This window comes from Neophocaena asiaeorientalis, unplaced genomic scaffold (genome assembly GCF_003031525.2).
Source record: "Neophocaena asiaeorientalis asiaeorientalis breed wild unplaced genomic scaffold, Neophocaena_asiaeorientalis_V1.1 scaffold280, whole genome shotgun sequence".
Classification (NCBI taxonomy): domain Eukaryota; kingdom Metazoa; phylum Chordata; class Mammalia; order Artiodactyla; family Phocoenidae; genus Neophocaena; species Neophocaena asiaeorientalis.
The window spans coordinates 2,869,035-2,887,031 of NW_020185321.1; the positions used below are offsets into that span (position 1 = coordinate 2,869,035).

General features: G+C 49.4%; 1 protein-coding gene across 14 annotated transcripts in view; it reads right to left on the minus strand.

The window, feature by feature from the left end:
- Nucleotides 1-17,997, minus strand: part of ANKRD27 (ankyrin repeat domain 27) — a 54,819-nt gene that overhangs the window by 25,162 nt on the left and 11,660 nt on the right. For 13 of the 14 annotated variants that reach the window (XM_024734038.1, XM_024734037.1, XM_024734032.1 and 10 more), the window contains 11 exons: nt 12,540-12,650; nt 10,504-10,660; nt 9,389-9,543; nt 8,883-8,942; nt 8,360-8,413; nt 8,188-8,253; nt 8,024-8,100; nt 7,076-7,197; nt 5,922-6,000; nt 5,292-5,424; nt 583-675 (listed from right to left, as the gene is read on the minus strand). In XM_024734038.1, coding sequence (XP_024589806.1) covers nt 583-675; nt 5,292-5,424; nt 5,922-6,000; nt 7,076-7,197; nt 8,024-8,100; nt 8,188-8,253; nt 8,360-8,413; nt 8,883-8,942; nt 9,389-9,543; nt 10,504-10,660; nt 12,540-12,650 — 1,107 coding nt within the window. The remainder of the gene's footprint in view (nt 1-582; nt 676-5,291; nt 5,425-5,921; nt 6,001-7,075; nt 7,198-8,023; nt 8,101-8,187; nt 8,254-8,359; nt 8,414-8,882; nt 8,943-9,388; nt 9,544-10,503; nt 10,661-12,539; nt 12,651-17,997) is intronic. The other variant, XM_024734027.1, reaches the window with a different exon arrangement.

The following is a 17,997-nucleotide window of genomic DNA, read 5'->3' on the forward strand; positions in this document are numbered from 1 at the left end:
ATTCCCCACAGGAAGTGAGATGTTCTGAGGGGTGCATAGCTCTGGGTCCTCCATGGAACCCACCCTGGCCCCGGGTGGCCCTCTGACGGCTGCCTCATAGGGAACCTCGCCAGCCTCCCAGCGGTAGATCAGATCTGAGGAAGGAACCGCCTGCCTGTGCCTGAGGATCAGACCACCACCAGGTGCCTTGCTCCCAGCCCAGCACACTCACACAAACATCTGTAACTGGGGCTCCCGGAGCCAAGAAGAGGCATCAGTTCTGGCAGAGCTGCCAGTGAGGTGCCACTGAGCTGACTGCGAAGGACCAGCCATGTTTCGCCAAATGGGGAGAGGAGGACAGCCGGGCAGAGGGTTCCACACGCAGGGCCCGGTGCCCTCGCTGTGCTGCCCAGTGGGGCTGCAGCGCAGCTCACGTCGGGGGAGACGGGCAGCCGAGCTGATCCAGCATCCGTATCACTCCCTCGAGCACAAAATGAACCCCTGCACTGAGCTACACAGACCACCCTGATGGATTCTACAGAGGTGTGGGAGGATGGAGAGCCCCTCACATATCTGTGCCCGCAGGACCTCTGTGTGTCTTACCTGAAACAAGCAGTCAATGGGAGTTGAGGTCAGCTGAGACAGCAAGCTCATTCTCTGCTTAAGGAACAGTCTGTCGCCAAATCCCTCGGACTCCTGCAAGAAAAGCCGACAATCCGTTTTATCACACACGTCGTGAGCTGTCAGTGCAGATCCTTGAAAACAGAGGACCCAGGAATGATCCCTGCTGTTTCCCAAAAAACAGGACCGGCAGTGCCTCTCCCCGCCCCCAGGGAGCCGCACAACAGACCCTCATCAGGCTGGGAGAGGGGCTCCCTGTCTGCCTCTCCAGGAAGTGGGGCTCTGATGACAGCTCCCCGGCAGGAATCTGGGAGGGGGCAGCATGATGGCTCCGTGTGTGTGTGTGTGTGTGTGTGTGTGTGTGTGTGTGTGTGTGGAATGTGGCATCTCTAAGTGTGAAATGTGGCATGCACACAGCACCATCCCCCACGTGGAAACCTGGATTGTCCCGGCCTCCCCCTCCTCTCAAAATATCTGTCCTAATGCCTGCAGAGCCCTGTCCGCTGCATGTTACCTGGGTCCACAGACAGGGGAACCATGTGACAGGCTGGTCTACCCTTCCCAGTGTGAACCAGCAAGAGAGAGAAGGGTCCTGCTTTTTGAACATACTTACTAAAACATCAGACAACACGGCCACTGGCCCAAAGGCCAATAAAATATGGGGTCCACCCCGAGAATAAACTCAGGTCTTCACAGTGCAGGTAATTTTTACCTGGATATAGAAATCTAAAAATGTATCCTTTCTCTATGAAATCATTTCTAGTGAGACACTTCAATGCTCACTTGAGCACCTGTGACTAAACTGGTAACAAATTAACTTCCTCGAAAAGAATCTTGGTGGGAGACAGATGGAATTGTTTCCAGCCAGCTGCTGCCAGAAGAACTCACCAAACCCTGAGAAAATTATGGGAACATTTCTCTCTGTGGCCCCCTAGGTTCTGACGAAGAGGTCCAGTTAAAGACGGAGGTGGCAGCATTTCTGGGGCCCACTGCCAAGCAGGGCCCCTCATGCCAGCCGCCCTCATGGGGTTGTCTTGGCAGACAGACACCAACCCTCAGACGTAGAGCTACCTTTGCTCCCTGTCGGTATATGCTGTGTAAGGCTTGATCGACCTGTTTTATTCAGGGATTTACAGCTGAGCTGTAAATCAGAGAAACATCAAAGACCTTATTGTTCAGGTAAATTTGGGGCTCTCTCCTCCATTTAGGTGACTGTTTGAAGGGCACTGATGAAAAGAGGCAGGTCTTCCAGGACTGACTGGTCAGGGAAGAATGAACAACCAGAAGAGAGAGCATATCAGCTAAGACCAATTCAGGAAAAGGTAAATACTATTTATTGGAAGCCCAGTAATGTGAAAAAGACCTGCAAAGCTCGAGCAGAGAAGGGTAGAGTTCCTTTCAAGGCTCTCCTCCATTTTTTTCTGTCCACAGAGGTAAATCTAGAGTCATCCCAGTAATGGTTATTTTCCAAAAAGCTCAAGTCTTCATTAATGAACATGCTCAAAGAATGTTTACGGTCATCTCAAGTATGATTATGTCTTGGGGAGAAAATTTCTGTGAAACTACATTATAGTATATAAAGAGTCAACAGTAAAACATTATTTGATTTCCTAACACTTAGTCCTTAAGGCTTTTCAGAAACCTCACCTGCTGTGTGGAGATACACTTGGGCTCTTTCCCCGGGAAATTCTATCAATACCAACAAGCAGCCGTGGCCTCGCACTTTCCTAGATGGAACTGCACTAAGGCACAGGCAATGCCACAGACGGAATCCCAACGCTGGCATCACGAAAGACAAGGAAGCCACAGCACCTGCTCTGTCCATAAAGGTAAAAGGACACCTCTCAGGCCTGACCCGCTCAAGACCCAAGGCTCGGGCTCCGTGGCCAGCCGAGAGGATGATGCAACCTTGTCACAAGTCCAGGGGGACCAATCACCCTCCAATGGGAGGGCAGGACCAGGGTCTGACAGCCCAGACAAGACGGGCGCACTGGGCTGTGTCCCCCCCTTGCCCACCCAAGCTAACGGCCATCCTTGGGGCTATCCACGCAGGATGCACCAGACAGCCAGGAAACAGAGACATCCAGATGCCGGTGTTGCCAGATCAAGGAAGGGCATCAGTATCACGTCACACTTCGAAAAGGCACTTTCAAATATGCCATTTGATCCTCGCAACCACCTGGCAAGGGTGAAATACATAACACGATCCCCAGTGTAGACAGGAGGGACAGAGGCTCAGAGAGACAAACTGACTTGCCCAAGGGCTGGACTCAAACCAACACCAGCACAAGAGGGGCCACCCCTCAAACACTGCCACAATCCCACTTGGAATATTTTCTGAAGGAAAAGTATGTGTGAGAAGCTGACTGTTAGTGTTTGGTCAACCACCTCTTTACTCTCCGGCCAAAGGCCTTCAAGTGTTGGACTTCCTGCCTACATGCCACCGAAAGTAAGAAAGCAGGATGGTTGTGGTACAGGATGGGTGCAGCAAGGGGACGGGAGCACCTTCAAGAGGTGGGCACCTCCCTCCAGGTGACAAGGGGCACCCCTGGCCCCAGCAAGGAGCATCAGGCAAGTCCTCTGCAGGGTAGTGGGTCCAGGAGGGGAGACCCATCAGAGGGAAAGAACCAGAAGGGCAGGGCCATGATGGAAAACCTCCGCAGGCACCATGGGAACAACACGTGTTCCTAGAACCTCACAGAAGACAATTCAAACTAAGAAATCTTGCTGCCCAACTCTGGAAGTGAGCGGCATCTCTTTTTTTAATATATATATATAAATTTATCTATTTATTATTTTATTTTTGGCTGCACTGGGTCTTTGTTGCTAGGCACGGGCTTTCTCTAGTTGCGGGGGCCACTCTTCGTTGCGGTGCACAGGCTTCTCATTGCTGTGGCTTCTCTTGTTGCGGAGCATGGGCTCTAGGCGTGCCGGCTTCAGTAGTTGCAGTATGCACGCAAGGCTCAGTAGCTGCGGCTCGTGGGCTCTAGAGTGCAGGCTCAGTAGTTGTGGCGCACGGGCTTAGTTGCTCCACGGCATGTGGGATCTTCCCGGACCAGGGCTCGAACACATGTCCCCTGCCTTGGCAGGTGGATTCTTAACCACTGCGCCACCAGTGACAAGCCCCGAGTGACATTTCTGACTCTGCAGACCTGTGTGTATGCAGAGGCGCCCGTGAACACACACGTGTGCATTCTAGAATGTTAATGATTTCCCCCTAAATTAGAAACAACTTTTCACGGGAGTCACAGCCAGCCACATCTGAGATGAGATGCACAGCCTCTAATTTCACCTGCGTATGTGTGTGGGCAATCAAATCAGAGCAGAACTTAATTCTTCAGCAAGCACCATGATACTGTCAGGCTATGTGCCAGCAAGTGCAGCATAAGCTCAAATTCTGGTTAAAAATATAATTGTATAAGTGCAGAAAAAAGACATATACCAAAATGTTAATAAGTCATCCTCAACTAGTGTGTTTCTGGGAGGCTTTTGTTGTCTTCACTGCTACTTCTTATATTTCACATATTATTTATAAGCAAATAGTTTTCTAATCAGAAAAAAATAGAACTATTCATTTTGGGGAAAAAGTATACAAGGCTATCTACATTACAATTTCAATTATGTAAAGTATACATGGCAAGGAAAAAGACTAGAAAATACATAAACATGTTAACAATAAATGAATTCAGGGAACTGCTTGTACCCGAGTGGTCCTGTCTGAACAGGCCTATGTTCTTTTCCACGTGTTTCAACTTATTACTTTGGAAGCTTCTAACATCAGGGGAAAATTAAGATCGAAGTTCAATCCTCAGGACTCTTGGTGCTTTTTTGGTTTTTTTTTTTTTTTTTGGCTGCCTTGGGTCTTTGTTGCTGCATGCGGGCTTTCTCTAATTGTGGCGAGCGGGGACTACTCTTCGATGCGGGGCAGTGGCTTCTCTTGTTGCCGAGCACAGGCTCTAGGCGCGCAGGCTTCAGTAGTTGCAGCATGTGGGCTCAGGAGTTGTAGCTCGCGGGCTCTAGAGCACAGGCTCAGTAGTTGTGGCGCACGGGCTTAGCTGCTCCGCAGCATGTGGGATATTCCTGAACCAGGGCTCGAACCCGTGTCCCCTGCACTGGCAGGCAGATTCTTAACCACTGCGCCACCAGGGAAGCCCCAGGACTCTTGGTTTTTAATACAGAAATCTCTTCATTCGATTGATTTCAACTTTGCAATTTCTGTGAGCACTGTCGTGTTTTGCTGGTTGGTATGGCAGTGAAATAAGCCAGCAGTGCAATCTTGGTTCAAGAGTCTCACAGTTCTCATGGGAACATCATCGCCTCCACTAGCCAAAGCTCACCAACCAACCAAGAAAATAAGAATAGGGCCACCGAGCCCTGAAAACTGCAGACGTTAGTAATCTCATCTCCTGCCCATCATGATCAGGATACCCCAATTCACCGCTTCTAGCTTCCCCTTCTGCCCGTGTGCTTTTGAGGATGACAAGGATTAATGAAGCAGATCAACAATGTGAAGGACAAGATAACGTGCAAACTTTCACAACCTACGGGGGGCTAGTGTTCACTCACTGGGCTGAGGCCCCATTCTCTCAGGAGAGCATCTCTGACTGCCCCTCCCCCACACCACCCTGAGAATCCCATCACACACGCTGTGACACCCACAAAAAAAGGGCAGAGAAGGAGGGAGGTCTTACCGGTGGCTTAATGGAGAGGCTTCCCTGCCGAATATATTCAATTGCAGCCTCAACTGAGGTCAGGCAGTATCCCAGTTCATCTTTTGCTGAGCTGCTAAATCGGAAGTTTTTGATATAACTCAAATTTGCCATCCTAATAAAAGGAAGAAAAAAGTTTTATTGCTGTATACCCAATTAACACTTTGGCAGAAACAATGCTATTGGCTTCATCAGCAAGTCGGTTAGCTCCTGGGAGCTAGGGCTGCTTGTCCCTGGATCTTTATTTAGAGGGAGCACAATTAGGAAAATAAGTGAAGCTACTTGCGACTTTCCTGGAATGGGCTAGTTTTTAGAAAGCTGGTAGTTATACAGGGAACTGGCATTTCTGTGGGAAAAGGACGGGCTTTGGAGCCAGACAGAATTGGAGTCGGCTTCCCGCTCAGCCACTGCCTAGCCACACGCTCCAGAATGAGCAACGTAAGCTCGCTGGCTCAGTTTCCCCATCTGTACATGGAATGACAGCCACCCCTCGCAGGACGAAAGCAGGGCAGTACCTGGCTCATAAGGGGCGCTCAGTCTCCTAGAGTGACACTAAAACCACCCCAGTACAGTGATGCCATTTTGAAAAAGCATTTTAACAAAAAGTATTACCAATTAGGGATCTCCGTTTTCACAAGCAAATACAACAGGACTGATAGCAGATCATCAGCACACATGGTCTCCAAGTTAACTGCAAGGGGGAAACACATGTTCAAAGCCATCCTGGGACTCAAATGGACCGACAAGTGTTATCAACTCCCCCCCACCATCCAACCCACAAAACCACAATCCAGGAAGATGACACATCAGGGAGAAATTCAATCGCACAATTTCCTTTCTAGTGTCCTGAATAGATGTCAGACTCCAGGGGAAAATGAATGCTTAGCATCCTCAGAACACGTGCAGAAGAAGCAAACTGCAAGCAGACCACCCCTCGCTACCTCCCGGGACAGATAAAGAGCCCGAGGAAGTCAGCAATGGTGGATACAACTTGAAGGCGTGCCAGAGCCGCTGCCAAAAGCCTCTTTCCTCCTGGGATCATTGCTCTTTTATACACCTCAGAGTCTAATGCCGATCTGCAGCTTGACTCTGTTGTTTTCATTAAAATTTTGTTTAAGTAATCCATTCACACATTTAAAATTTCAAAAAGTACAAAAGAGCAAACCGTGCACATCTCTCCCATCCCTGCCACCCAGACTTCTTTCCCAGGCCACTGCTGTTGCTTCCCACGTACCTGTCCACAGACAGTCTATGATCTCCCCATTGTATATATGGATACAGAGTCGCCCCCTTTCTGCAATACTGCTGGAAGGGTACCATACACACTCCTGTTCATTTCATTCATTGATAATACGCTTCAAAGATCACCCCCTATCTGCCCACATAGATCTGCCTTCTCATTACTTTTTTCTTAGCTTATTTTGTTTTTTCTTTTTATAATGGAAAATTTTAAACATATACAAAATTAGAGAGGACAACTTAACAGCTGAACCCCCATGTTTCCATCACCAGTTTGGCTCGTTTTTGAGGCCGCTGCTTCTCCACCAGCATTTTCTCACCCTAAAGATGCCTCACCTACCCTGCCCCCCGACCCCCATTACTAGGCACCCACTCCTCAGATCAGACGCCAGGGCACTCACACAGAAATGCTCTGTTGCCCATCCACCCATCTCTATGACCCTTTAAGATGGCACTGCTTCTCAACAGATGTTTGCAGCTGGATGTATGCAGCCACCCCACTGCAGGCCCCTTCACCGAGTACACACCTCTCTGGCTGGGAGACTGGGTGATCAGCTGCACCACCTTCCACAAACAAGCCAGCTTCTGCTGCGGGGATGTGCACCTGTTCAGCTGAGCCAGCTCCCTCTTGGCACGAGGTATGTTGAAGCTGCAAAATAATTTGGAAAGTGACCACATAAGACCACGGTGTGAGGGCCCTCCTTCTCGGATCTAATCCCATACCTCAGATTCACATTTCTTACAGCAAACCGTAAGTAAAGACAAACAAAACTAGAAACTCAGAGGTAATCTGACTCGGGTCACTGGCAAAACCCAGCAGCTTTCAAGGTGCCAATCAAGCTGCCAGGTGATGTAGCTGCACCAGAAAATTAGGAAAAAAAATCAGCAAGCCTTAGCCCCAGAATGAAATAGGCCAGTGGGCGGCGGGGGTGGGGGGGGGAGTTTAGACTTAAACAATTTAGATTCTTTTTTTTTTTTTTTTACTTTTTGGCTGAGCTGCACGGCATGCGGGATCTTAGTTCCCCAACCAGGGATCGAACCCGTGCCCCCTGCAGGGAAGCACAAAGTCTTAACCGCTGGACCACCAAGGAAGTCCCTAGACATTTTTGTAATAAAATGAAACTTAATCCAAAAGGAGATGCCCCTAAAGCAGGTCTCCCTCAGACTGGCAGGTGAGGAGAGACATCTGTGTGCAGGGCCCACGTGGGTGAGCTGCGTGCCTGCCCAGAGACCAGCTGTGTACGACTCCACCCCTTCTGGCTCCCACTCAGCGGATGCTAGCAGGCGGGTGCATGCCAGCTCCGAAACAGTCAGCTGCCAACCTCAGCCCCTTTATCTTTGGTCACAAATAACTGCCCTGCTCCACGGTCTGAACCATGTCAAATCAGTGCCACCACTGCTGCTTCGGGAGGGGCGGGGGAGGCCAACGGTGCCCCGGCCCCTGAGGACACGGCCACAGCAGTGCAAACCCTTACCTGAACTCAGGTTTCACACCAATATCCTTCTGCTGAAGATCTTGAAGGCTCCTTGTGATTTTGTTAAAGGCAGCATCCTAACAAGAGATTTTAATGAAGCTTCAAATGTCTTAAAAGGCTTAGAACAGGGCTTCCATCCTGGATAATGATGATGAAGAACCTACCTCACTTGCCTCCATGGTCCCCACATATTTAAAGATCAGGTCGTAAATATCGTGCTGGACATAAATCTGTGAAATCAGCAGGACCCAGTTCAAGGCATGTGAGTGGGGGGTGGGCAACAAAGGAGCCCCCGGCACTGCGGTCTTCTCTCCCCTCGCTGCCCTGGCCCCTTACCTCTACAGCCTGTTTCATCAGGTTCATCTGGGCCTCCTGCTTGGCGAGCACTTTCTGGAGGAGAAGACGAGTACAGTTACAGAGCATGGACTAGCATGTGGGCAAACTGTAAGTCTCTCTCTCTTTTCTTTTTAGGTTTATTTAGTTGATTCACAAAGTTGTGTTAATTTCTGCTGTACAGCAAAGTGACTCAGTTATACATATATATTCTTTTTCATATTCTTTTCCATTACGGTTTATCACAGGACGTTGAATATAGTTCCCCGTGCTATACAGTAGGACCTTGTGGTTTGTCCATCCTATATGTAATAGTTTACATCTGCTAACCCCAAACTTCCACTCCATCCCTCCTCCAACCCTCTCCTCCTCGGCAACCACCAGTCTGTCCTCTACGTCCGTGAGACTGTTTCTGTTTCGTAGATAGGTTCACTTGTGGCATATTTTGGATTCCACGCGCAAGTGATATATGCTATGCGTCTCTCTCTTTCTGGCAGGTGTCTCTTTTGAACGGCGTGCTGCTTACCAGGTGGGAGTCCCTCAGCAGCTGCTGGAGGCATCTGGTGTAGAGAGCATTCACGGAGTCCTGTGCAACACAGAGCAGAGAGAGGTCACCCTCATGATCCGAGGCCACGACACAAAACCCCGGACATGTAACGTGTCCTGGGGCAAAGAGCACATTTCACAAAATGGATTTCCTGGGTGGGTGACAAGCTCTAAATCCTAAAGCAAGCTTATCAAATCAAGTGTGTGATTTGTTTTTCAACTTTTTTTAGGTACATGCATTAAAAGTAGGAAAAAAAATTCCCCTTAGGGTTAACATAGATGATAACAATATTCATTTTTATACTTCTCTGTGATTTTCAAGTTTTCTACAGTGGTCTGTAGTACTTTTATAGGTAAAAAGAAACATTTAAACAAAACTTCCAACGATGGAGGCAGCAAAGTTACAGAGTGAACTGAGAGGGATCCTGGTGCTCTGAACTGGCCTGAGACAAGGCACGCCTAGCAAAGCAAGACACGGCTACTGACTATGTGATGACGGAGGCTCTTTCTTTCACACTCTCTGAACGTTCGCTGGAAAGAAGCGATGTTCCTGTCAAATCTCTCTGCATGTCTTCCCAAAAACTCTCTCACGTCTTCGATGGTTTTCAGGGAAAAGGGATCTGAGGGTATTGAAGGCTCTTCTGAAACAGAGACAGAGGGTCAGGCTGGCTGAAGGCTTCACTGTTTCCTAACAGGGCAAGTCCCACAACCCTTTGTCCTGCTCCTCCAGGATCTGACGCTCCATCTTCCACAGGAGAAGAGGGATGACCTTATTTCAAGATATCGCCCAAGAGCAGCCCAGTTGGGGGTCCAGAGAGCCTCGCCCACTTGAAGCCCTTTCCTGGGACCAAACCTGAATTATCTGGGACCCTAGGCATGACCTGTGAGGCTGTGGTGAGGAAGCCCTGATTCCTGACAATAAGAGCCTCAGATAGGAGTGTTTGGCATATTAATTGTTATCTCAACTTCGTGGAGCACCAAAGAATTATTATCTGTTAAAAATAATGAGATCTAGGGCTTCCGTGGTGGCACAGTGGTTGAGAGTCCCCCTGCCGGTGTGGGGGACGCGGGTTTGTGCCCCGGTCTGGGAAGATTCCACATGCCATGGAGCGGCTGGGACCGTGAGCCATGGCCGCTGGGCCTGCACGTCCGGAGCCTGTGCTCCGCAACAGGAGAGGCCACAACGGTGAGAGGCCCGCGTACTGCAAAAAATATATATAAATTTAAAAAATAATGAGACCTCAAAGAGGCACAGCAGTGGGGCTGGGTGGGTAATAATGCTGTAAGAGGTAGCCCTAAAGCCGAGGCCCAGAGACAAAGCCAGGGCTGCCACTTTGCACAACGCCAGGGGGCGCCATTCCCACTAAGGGCTATGTGTGTAACACCCAACATGTGCAACCCACACACAGCAGCCTAATCCACGTCACCTCGGCTCAGGATGACTTTCTGATTAAGTTTTAGGGGGAATTATTGTAAACAGTTATGCAGGTTTCTAGCGGGCTCTTGAATATTTTATGGGATGTTTACAACAGCTGCGTCAGGAGGAAGTTCAACAAGCATATTTCTCCCAATCAGGAGAAAGGGGTTTTCTCCCAGAATACCTGAACTCTCTCTCTTTTCCAAAGGATGGGCTATGCACAGTATGCTGAAACTTTCTTCTTTTTCATTGTAGAAAGTTTCTTCAAAGAGAATGGGCACTGAGAGAAGACAGGCGAAACCAGCTCCTAGTTTAATCCTGTTTCCTTGGATAAAGACATCCTGGAACAAGAGAGCCGTCACTGCACCAGCAGCCCGTGTGACTGCCGACCCCTCAGCCTGGTCCCCATCCGGCACTTCACCCCACCCGCCTGCCTCTGCTCCAGTGTGGGTTTGGGGGGGCACCAATACTCTTCCAGCTTGCTTTCTGATACTAACATGGTTTCTTCCCTCTTTGTTCACCCTGTCACTCCAGCTACATAGTACGCTGATCCTTTTCACATGTTGCAACCCAAAAGCACTGTACCCTCCACAAAAGGAAAAAGTAAGAAGGTTCTCCTCTCTGAATAAGAGATCAGAATGACCCGACGCTGCAACCCAGAAGCAGCAAAGGATGCGCGCTGCATCCCCTCCATGGCTCATCACTCTGGCCTTGGCCAAGGTGCCCAGGAAGATCAGCCACGATGAGCCCAGTGCCTCTGTTCTCTTGGTAAATTTGGGTACCAGGAAGAGAACAAGTAAACTGACGGGCAGCTGTGGTGAGCAGATCCCTGGCAGGAAAATGGCAGCATGCTTGGGAGCCACAGGGCTGCAGACCACCCCTCACCCCAGACTGGCGTACTGGTACCCACCCCCCTGGACCCATCCCTCCTCGACCCCACCCCCAGTGCCCACGGCCCCGGCTACACCAGTGTGGGCCCCCACTCCTGACTGCGGGTAGGCTGGGGACCACGGCCAGTCCTGACCAGGGATGGAACCTCCCCCTCTCGGAACCTATATGCTTCCGCTTAAAAAAAATAAGAGAATGCCTACCCCAAAGTTAACATCAACAATGAGACAGACTGACGTCACGTGCCTCCTGACACGATGCACTGAGAGAGATAAAACACCCTTCCGAGGCGTTCCTACTGAAAAGGCATAACTGCGATCTAATCATGGGAAACATCAGAGAAACCCACACTGAGGGAGAGTCTACAAAGCAAGACAAAAATGTCAATGTCATGAAAGACACAGACTGAGGAACCGTTCCAAATGGAAGGAAACTAAAAAGACTAACCACTGAATACACTGCATGATCCCAGACGTGATCCTGGATCTAAAAAACTAGATCTTTTTTGCTATAATAGGGTATTACAACTAGCAGAATTTGTTGAACAACAGTATGCTGGGACTTCCCTGGTGGTCTAGTGGTTAAGCCTCTGCACTTCCAATGCAGGGGGCGCGGGTTCAATCCCTGGTCAGGGACTAAGATCCCACATGCTGGGGTGCGGCCAAAAAAGATAAAAAAAGGACAGTATGTTGGAGAAGCGTATTCTACCAATGCTAAATTTTCTGTGTGATCACTATGCTGTATTATAGGAAATACACGTTGTTTTGAAGCAAAGGGACATGGTGTCTGCAACTCTTAGTCTTTCTGAAAAAGGTTCAGAAGAAGTAATAATGTGTGTGTGTAGACAGATAGATAGACAGACAGATGGATAGATGGGGATAGGGGTGAGGAAATAAAACAGATGTGGCCAAAATGCTAACAGCTGACCAATCTGGGCAGAAAGGTATGTGAGAGTTCTCTGTACCTTACTGAAACTTTCTATAGGTTTGAGATGATTTCAAAACAAAAAATTCTTAAATTAGAAATTCATCCCTGATCCCAAGGGCACTGGGGATAAACAGCTTGTTCTGACAGGGCCTTTCTGGGGAGGTGTCCCAGCCACTCCCCGACTCCCCGGCAGAAGACCCACGGGCTGAGGGAGAGGTGCCCAGCCCCGCCTCACCTCCTGGCTGCAGCCAGCTCCTCCGCTCTCAAAGGTAGCAGGGCTGCTGTGGTGTCAAAGCCATCATGTAACACAGACGTGAAAGGGTGAGAAGCAGGATTCTCTCCCCTCCCCCACTCCCAAACGCTGAGTGAGTGGCCCTGGTTGACCCACAAGAAACAAAAGAATACCTTTCCATTTAAGGTCTGAAAGTGTTCTTCCACTGGGATCAAAATATAGGACTCAAATTGACAAGTAGACTGAACACTGCCTGACAGGCTTCCTTTGCAGGGTACTAACACCTGGAAAAAAAAAAATTAGGGTGAATACTCAATAGACGTGTCATTTACAACTTCAGCAGAACACGAGGCGTCCAAAGATGCTCCAGCAGAACTGCCACGGGGACCTGCTGGCAGAGAGAACCTCTGGGGTCACTGGCCAAAGGGGCAGCAGCTGATCTGTTGTCACTGTGATGGAAGCTGAGGCCCCACCCAGCCGAGGGAGGAAGCACACGCCTCTCCCATCCCGGGGCCTCAGACTGGAGGGCTCACTCTCCCCCTGCTGGGCCCTCCCTGCAGCTACCCCAGGGGCCCCCTCTGTCCTCAGCAGGCTCAGGAATGATTCCAGATGAAGAAACGATAGTTTGGAAAGTACAGAAAAGTGAAACTAAAAAATCACACGGAATCCCACCACCTGAATGATAAACGCAGCACAATGAAGACAGTTTCCTTCCCATCTTCTTTCTATGCTTTTTTAAGCTGAACTGTGATCACAGTTTGTTTTACCAGCCACAGAAATAGTTTCCTATTGCAGGCTGCCACCTCCACCAGAGATGTCTCAGGTGCCAGACTGTGTCTCTGGGGCAGGCTCAACCTGAAACATGAATTTTGGTCCCACCGTGGCCACCATGCTGACTGGGCACCAGCTTCTTTGCTCAACGCAGCAAAGGCAAGGAGCTGCCCTGGCAACCACAGGTGGATCTGTGCTTGGCCCAGGGACTCACGTTTAAGAGGAATCTCTCAGATTCAAGTGCACCTGGAAGACGACGACCAAAGTGGTGAAGTCCCTCAGAGCCCCAGCTCCTAAAGCAGCCTGGCGCAAGAAAAGCAGCTTATGCACTATCCCCACTGTACAGACAAGGAAACTGAGGCTCAAGGAAGTTCAGCAACTTGTCCAGGGGCACGCAGCCAGTGACTGACAGAGCCAGGACTCAACCTCCTGTTCCCCACCTCACCACAGCCCAGTCCTGTGGCCTCCTGGAGGCCAGTGCTGGGAGCAGGGAGCACAGCCCAGCATCTGCTGGAGTTTCCTCTGTGAAGACACCACGAAATTCTGGGGCCTTCAAGAGCAGCTGTCGTTAGGAGCTTCCTCAGGCAGGTCAGAAAGAGCTTCTCTCCCCACGAGGGATACGCCAATTGCTCACGGCAGAAAAGGGAGGCCCTCGTTGATGGAAGACCACAACTGTCTATGAAGTGGGCTTGCCTCTCTGCAAAAAATCAAGACTGAATCAGACCCAGAGCTAGACTTAACTACCAAGTTCAGGAAATACAGAGACCAGAGGACCATGGTAAATACCACCACAGGACTGCAACTGGCAAAAGCCAGAAGGCAGGAAACTCTACAGGATGAATGACCTTGATACTTGAATTGTGAGGAAAGAAGGAAAGCGAGGAAGAGGAAAGTGGGGCTTATAGTTTAAAAAACAGACTGTGGTGATGATTTCACAAGTCTACACACATGTCAAAATGGATATAGTTTTACACACTGAGTAGGTACAGTTTAGTTGTTCTTTTCAAAGTTTAGCTCAAGAAAGTTAGGAGGAAAAGAAATTTAAAAGGCATACCAAGCAACAAGAATTTACTGTATAGCACAGGGAACTATATTCAATATCTTGTAATAACCTATAATGGAAAAGAATCTGAAAAAAAAAATATATATATATATAACTCAATCACTTTGCTATACACCTAAAAGTAACATAATACTGTAAATCAACTATACTTCAATTTTTTTAAAAAAGGCCTACCAATCCAGAATAATGTGTGGATCACCTTTGGATTCTGATTTAAACAAACCAACTGGAAAACAAACAAAAAATTATGAGATGATCTGGGAAATTTGAACAGTGACTAGACATTTCACAACAGTAAGGAGATACTGAAGAATTTTTTAGCTGTGATAATGGTATGTGATTACTTTTTTAAGTCCTTATCATTTAAAACTACATTCCTACATATTTACAGATGAAATCACATGACTACCTTATATAATTTTCTGGAATTTGCTTCAAAATGGTCCCCTGGCTAAGGGGAGAGGGCAGCAGGGTTAGAAGTGAGATGTGCTGGCATCTGAGCTGGGCACTGCGGAAGCTGAGTGATGGGGGCGTGGGGTGCATTGCATGATTTGTTCCACTTGTACATGTTTGAAATGAAACATAATAAGTTTTTAAAAAAATTTTCAGATAGCCAACTTTATTCAACTAATTATTAAAATTTGAGTTTGTTTTTTCTGTTTTTTCTTCATTCAATATTCATGACACTGGGCACTGTTGGAGATAACAGTGTTTTGTCCCCATGGACATTACATGTTAAGTGGAGGATAGAGATTTCTGAATAATAAAACACATATTCCATATATCAGTAAGTTCTATGCAGAAAATAAAGCAGAATATCAGGACAGAGAATGACTGGAGTGGGGCAAGGGTTCGCTAACTCAGGTAGAGTGGTTAGGGAGGTCTCTGAGGAAGTAGCTTTTGAGCAAGGAATGGATGAAGAGAAGGAACCACCAACTAAAGATCTAAGGGAAGAACATTTTTGTCAGAAGAAAGCATGTGCAAAGGTCCTGAATGGGCTTGGTGGTAGCAGATGTGGAATGAGAAATGGGGGAGAAAAACAAAAATTTTAAATGTTAATGAAAGTGCAACTTAAAGAAAGAAACGGGAGGCCCTCAGGTATGAGCCAGAACTGAGAAACGGCCTCAAGGTTCCTAGGTGGCCTCAAGGCAGCCGTGAACACAGAAAGATCTTGGAAACCCAAGGGTTGGCCCCAGGCCAGGGGACAGCATGAACCGGGTCTAGGGGATGTTTACGCAGGCCAAGTGATTGCCCCACTCCAGCTCAATGGATCAAAGAGTCACATAGTCCCATCTAAGGAAGGGTCTCCGAGGGACCAGCAACTTCTGAGGTGCTTCAGAGACACCCCACCCCTGTCCCCACACCTGTGACTGCATTCTGTGAGCCTGTTTACACACATCTTCTCCGCCTCCTTAGCTTGAATAAGGCATGACCGGCTCCTACTTCACTGAATCCCCATGACCAAGCACACTGCTCACCATACGGTAGGTGCCAATCAATATCTGTTGAGTGCACTGGGGGCCTCCAATTTCAGGGACTCCCCCAAAGTTTTCAGGCAGACAATGCTGCCCGGGGCACTTCATTGCAAGCACAAGCCAGGGCTGGCTCTCTGTGGCCCCATCCATCTCCACCAGGATCCTGCTGAGACCGGGGTGAGGAAGCCAGCCACGGAGGAGTAGGGTGGAGCAGCTATGAAGCCACCCTCCGGAGACAGGGCCAGGTGTCTGGGGGCTCTCGTAAGACGGAGGTTCAGACTACCTCTGGAACAGAGGTCATGGAGTTGGTTTTTGTTTGTTTGTTTATTTGTCTGCATTGGGTCTTGGTTGTTGCGCGCAGGCTTTCTCTAGTTGCGGCGAGTGGGGGCTACTCTTCGTTGCAGTGTGTGGGCTTCTCATTGCGGTGGCTTCTCTTGTTGCGGAGCACGGGCTCTAGGCACGTGAGCTTCAGTAGTTGTGGCTCATGGGCTCAGTAGCTGTGGCTCGCGGGCTCTAGAGCACAGGCTCGGTAGTTGTGGTGCACAGGCTTAGTTGCTCTGCGGCACGTGGGATCTTCCCAGACCAGGGCTCGAACCCATGTCCCCTGCATTGCAAGCAGATTCTTAACCACTGTGCCACCAGGGAAGTCCCGAGGTCATGGAGTTTTAACAGCCGGTGTGGAGGACACAAACTTTACAGTGACCAAGCAGACCATAAGTTAGGGACCTACTCAGTTCAGAGCTTAACAATAAAGCTTTTTATTATAGCCCCTTTATAAAATTTTTTAAATAAGTAATCGTCATTAAAGAAAAGAAAGAATAAAAGCAAGAAGCAGCATTAGTCTTATCACCCCAGGGTGCCCTCCTGACTCCTCCCCAGGCTGGGTCAGCCACTCCACAGGAACCCATGACCACTTCTGTCCTAATACTCATTCCTCTGTGCTGCAAATGGCCTGTTTCTGGGATTCCCTGAAGGCATGCTGCATTCCCCTTTCATCCGTGTAACCCTGCAAACCCAGCACAGTGCCTAGATGTTCAATGTCTGTCACCTCAATCTATACTAAACAAATCCTGAGAACTGGAATATGGACCTCAGCACCCTTAGCTCAGCTGTATGGGTATTTACTGGAAAGTCAGTTCTCTGGAACGTGGAAGCCATTGCTGCTGGGTTCTTAGGCTAGCCCTCAGAAGCCTGAGTACCCCATAATTAGAGGGCCACAATAAAAGGACCAAATTTAATCCCCTTTTGTCACTTTTGTTTTTCCTACAGGCAAATGGACCCACCTGCAGTCCACCAGGGAAACCTAGAGAACATCTGCCATAGCTCCATGGACAAGAGACCCAGGGGTACAGCAGGCCTGCCCAGCTGGCTCTGAAAAAGCCACGGTGCATAATAGCTGGATGGTTACAAGAACAGGTGACCATGAGAAGCAGTGTATGGGTGTCACAGGCCTCTGGGCTTGGAATGGGGGGACGTTGGGAGAGGAGCCTCCATGGATCAGTCAGAGAGCGGACGGTGGAGGACGTGGAGGCAGTCCCATCAAAGGCGGCCAAACCCGGGGAGGGGCTGGGGCAGGTGAGGGGCCCGCCAACCTCCACCCTCAGCCGGCCTGTGAGGGCAGGGCCCAAACTCGGCTCGCAGGGGGAAGGGGGAAGGCAGTTAACCCTGGGGATACACACATTCAAAAGTCGTGACTTCACATTTTTAGAGCCCACTAAAGGACTCTACTCCCCAGGGAAGATTCAGGGGCCGCCAAAGTTGGCCCAAAGGCCAAGCCCCATGGAAGGAAATTCAGCATGCACCTGCTGAGGCCACGTGGGTCCTTCAGCGGTGGCAGAAAGGATGAGCGCTCTTCTAGAGGCCACTGGGATACTCTACTGTTTCACTGAACGAACGGACACGGAAGGAGCACTCCAACAGATTAGACGGGATGAGCTGGGGCTCCATCACACGGCCAACAGTTGGCAGGGGCTAGTCACCAACACCTGCCCAGGCTGAGCAGGATGGCGAGAGATAGCTCCTTCCCACAGCCGACCTGTGCTGAGGAGTTGGGCTTGCTGATTCTCGAGTCCACCGAACGAGGCCAAGGAAGGCCCAAAATCTAGTGCTGCCCAGTGTGGGCCCCAAGCAGCCCCTCATGGATCTCAGTGGGGGCTGCAGTAAGGGGCCTAGGGCACCACTGGAATGCAGGATGACACAGCTTAAGAAGCATCTTTCTGCAAATCTACTGAGCTGTTTTGCAGATGTGAACCACCACCACCACCCACCCCCACCCCCACCCCGCAAATGGAAGAACTACTAGAGGACCATGAGCACATAGCC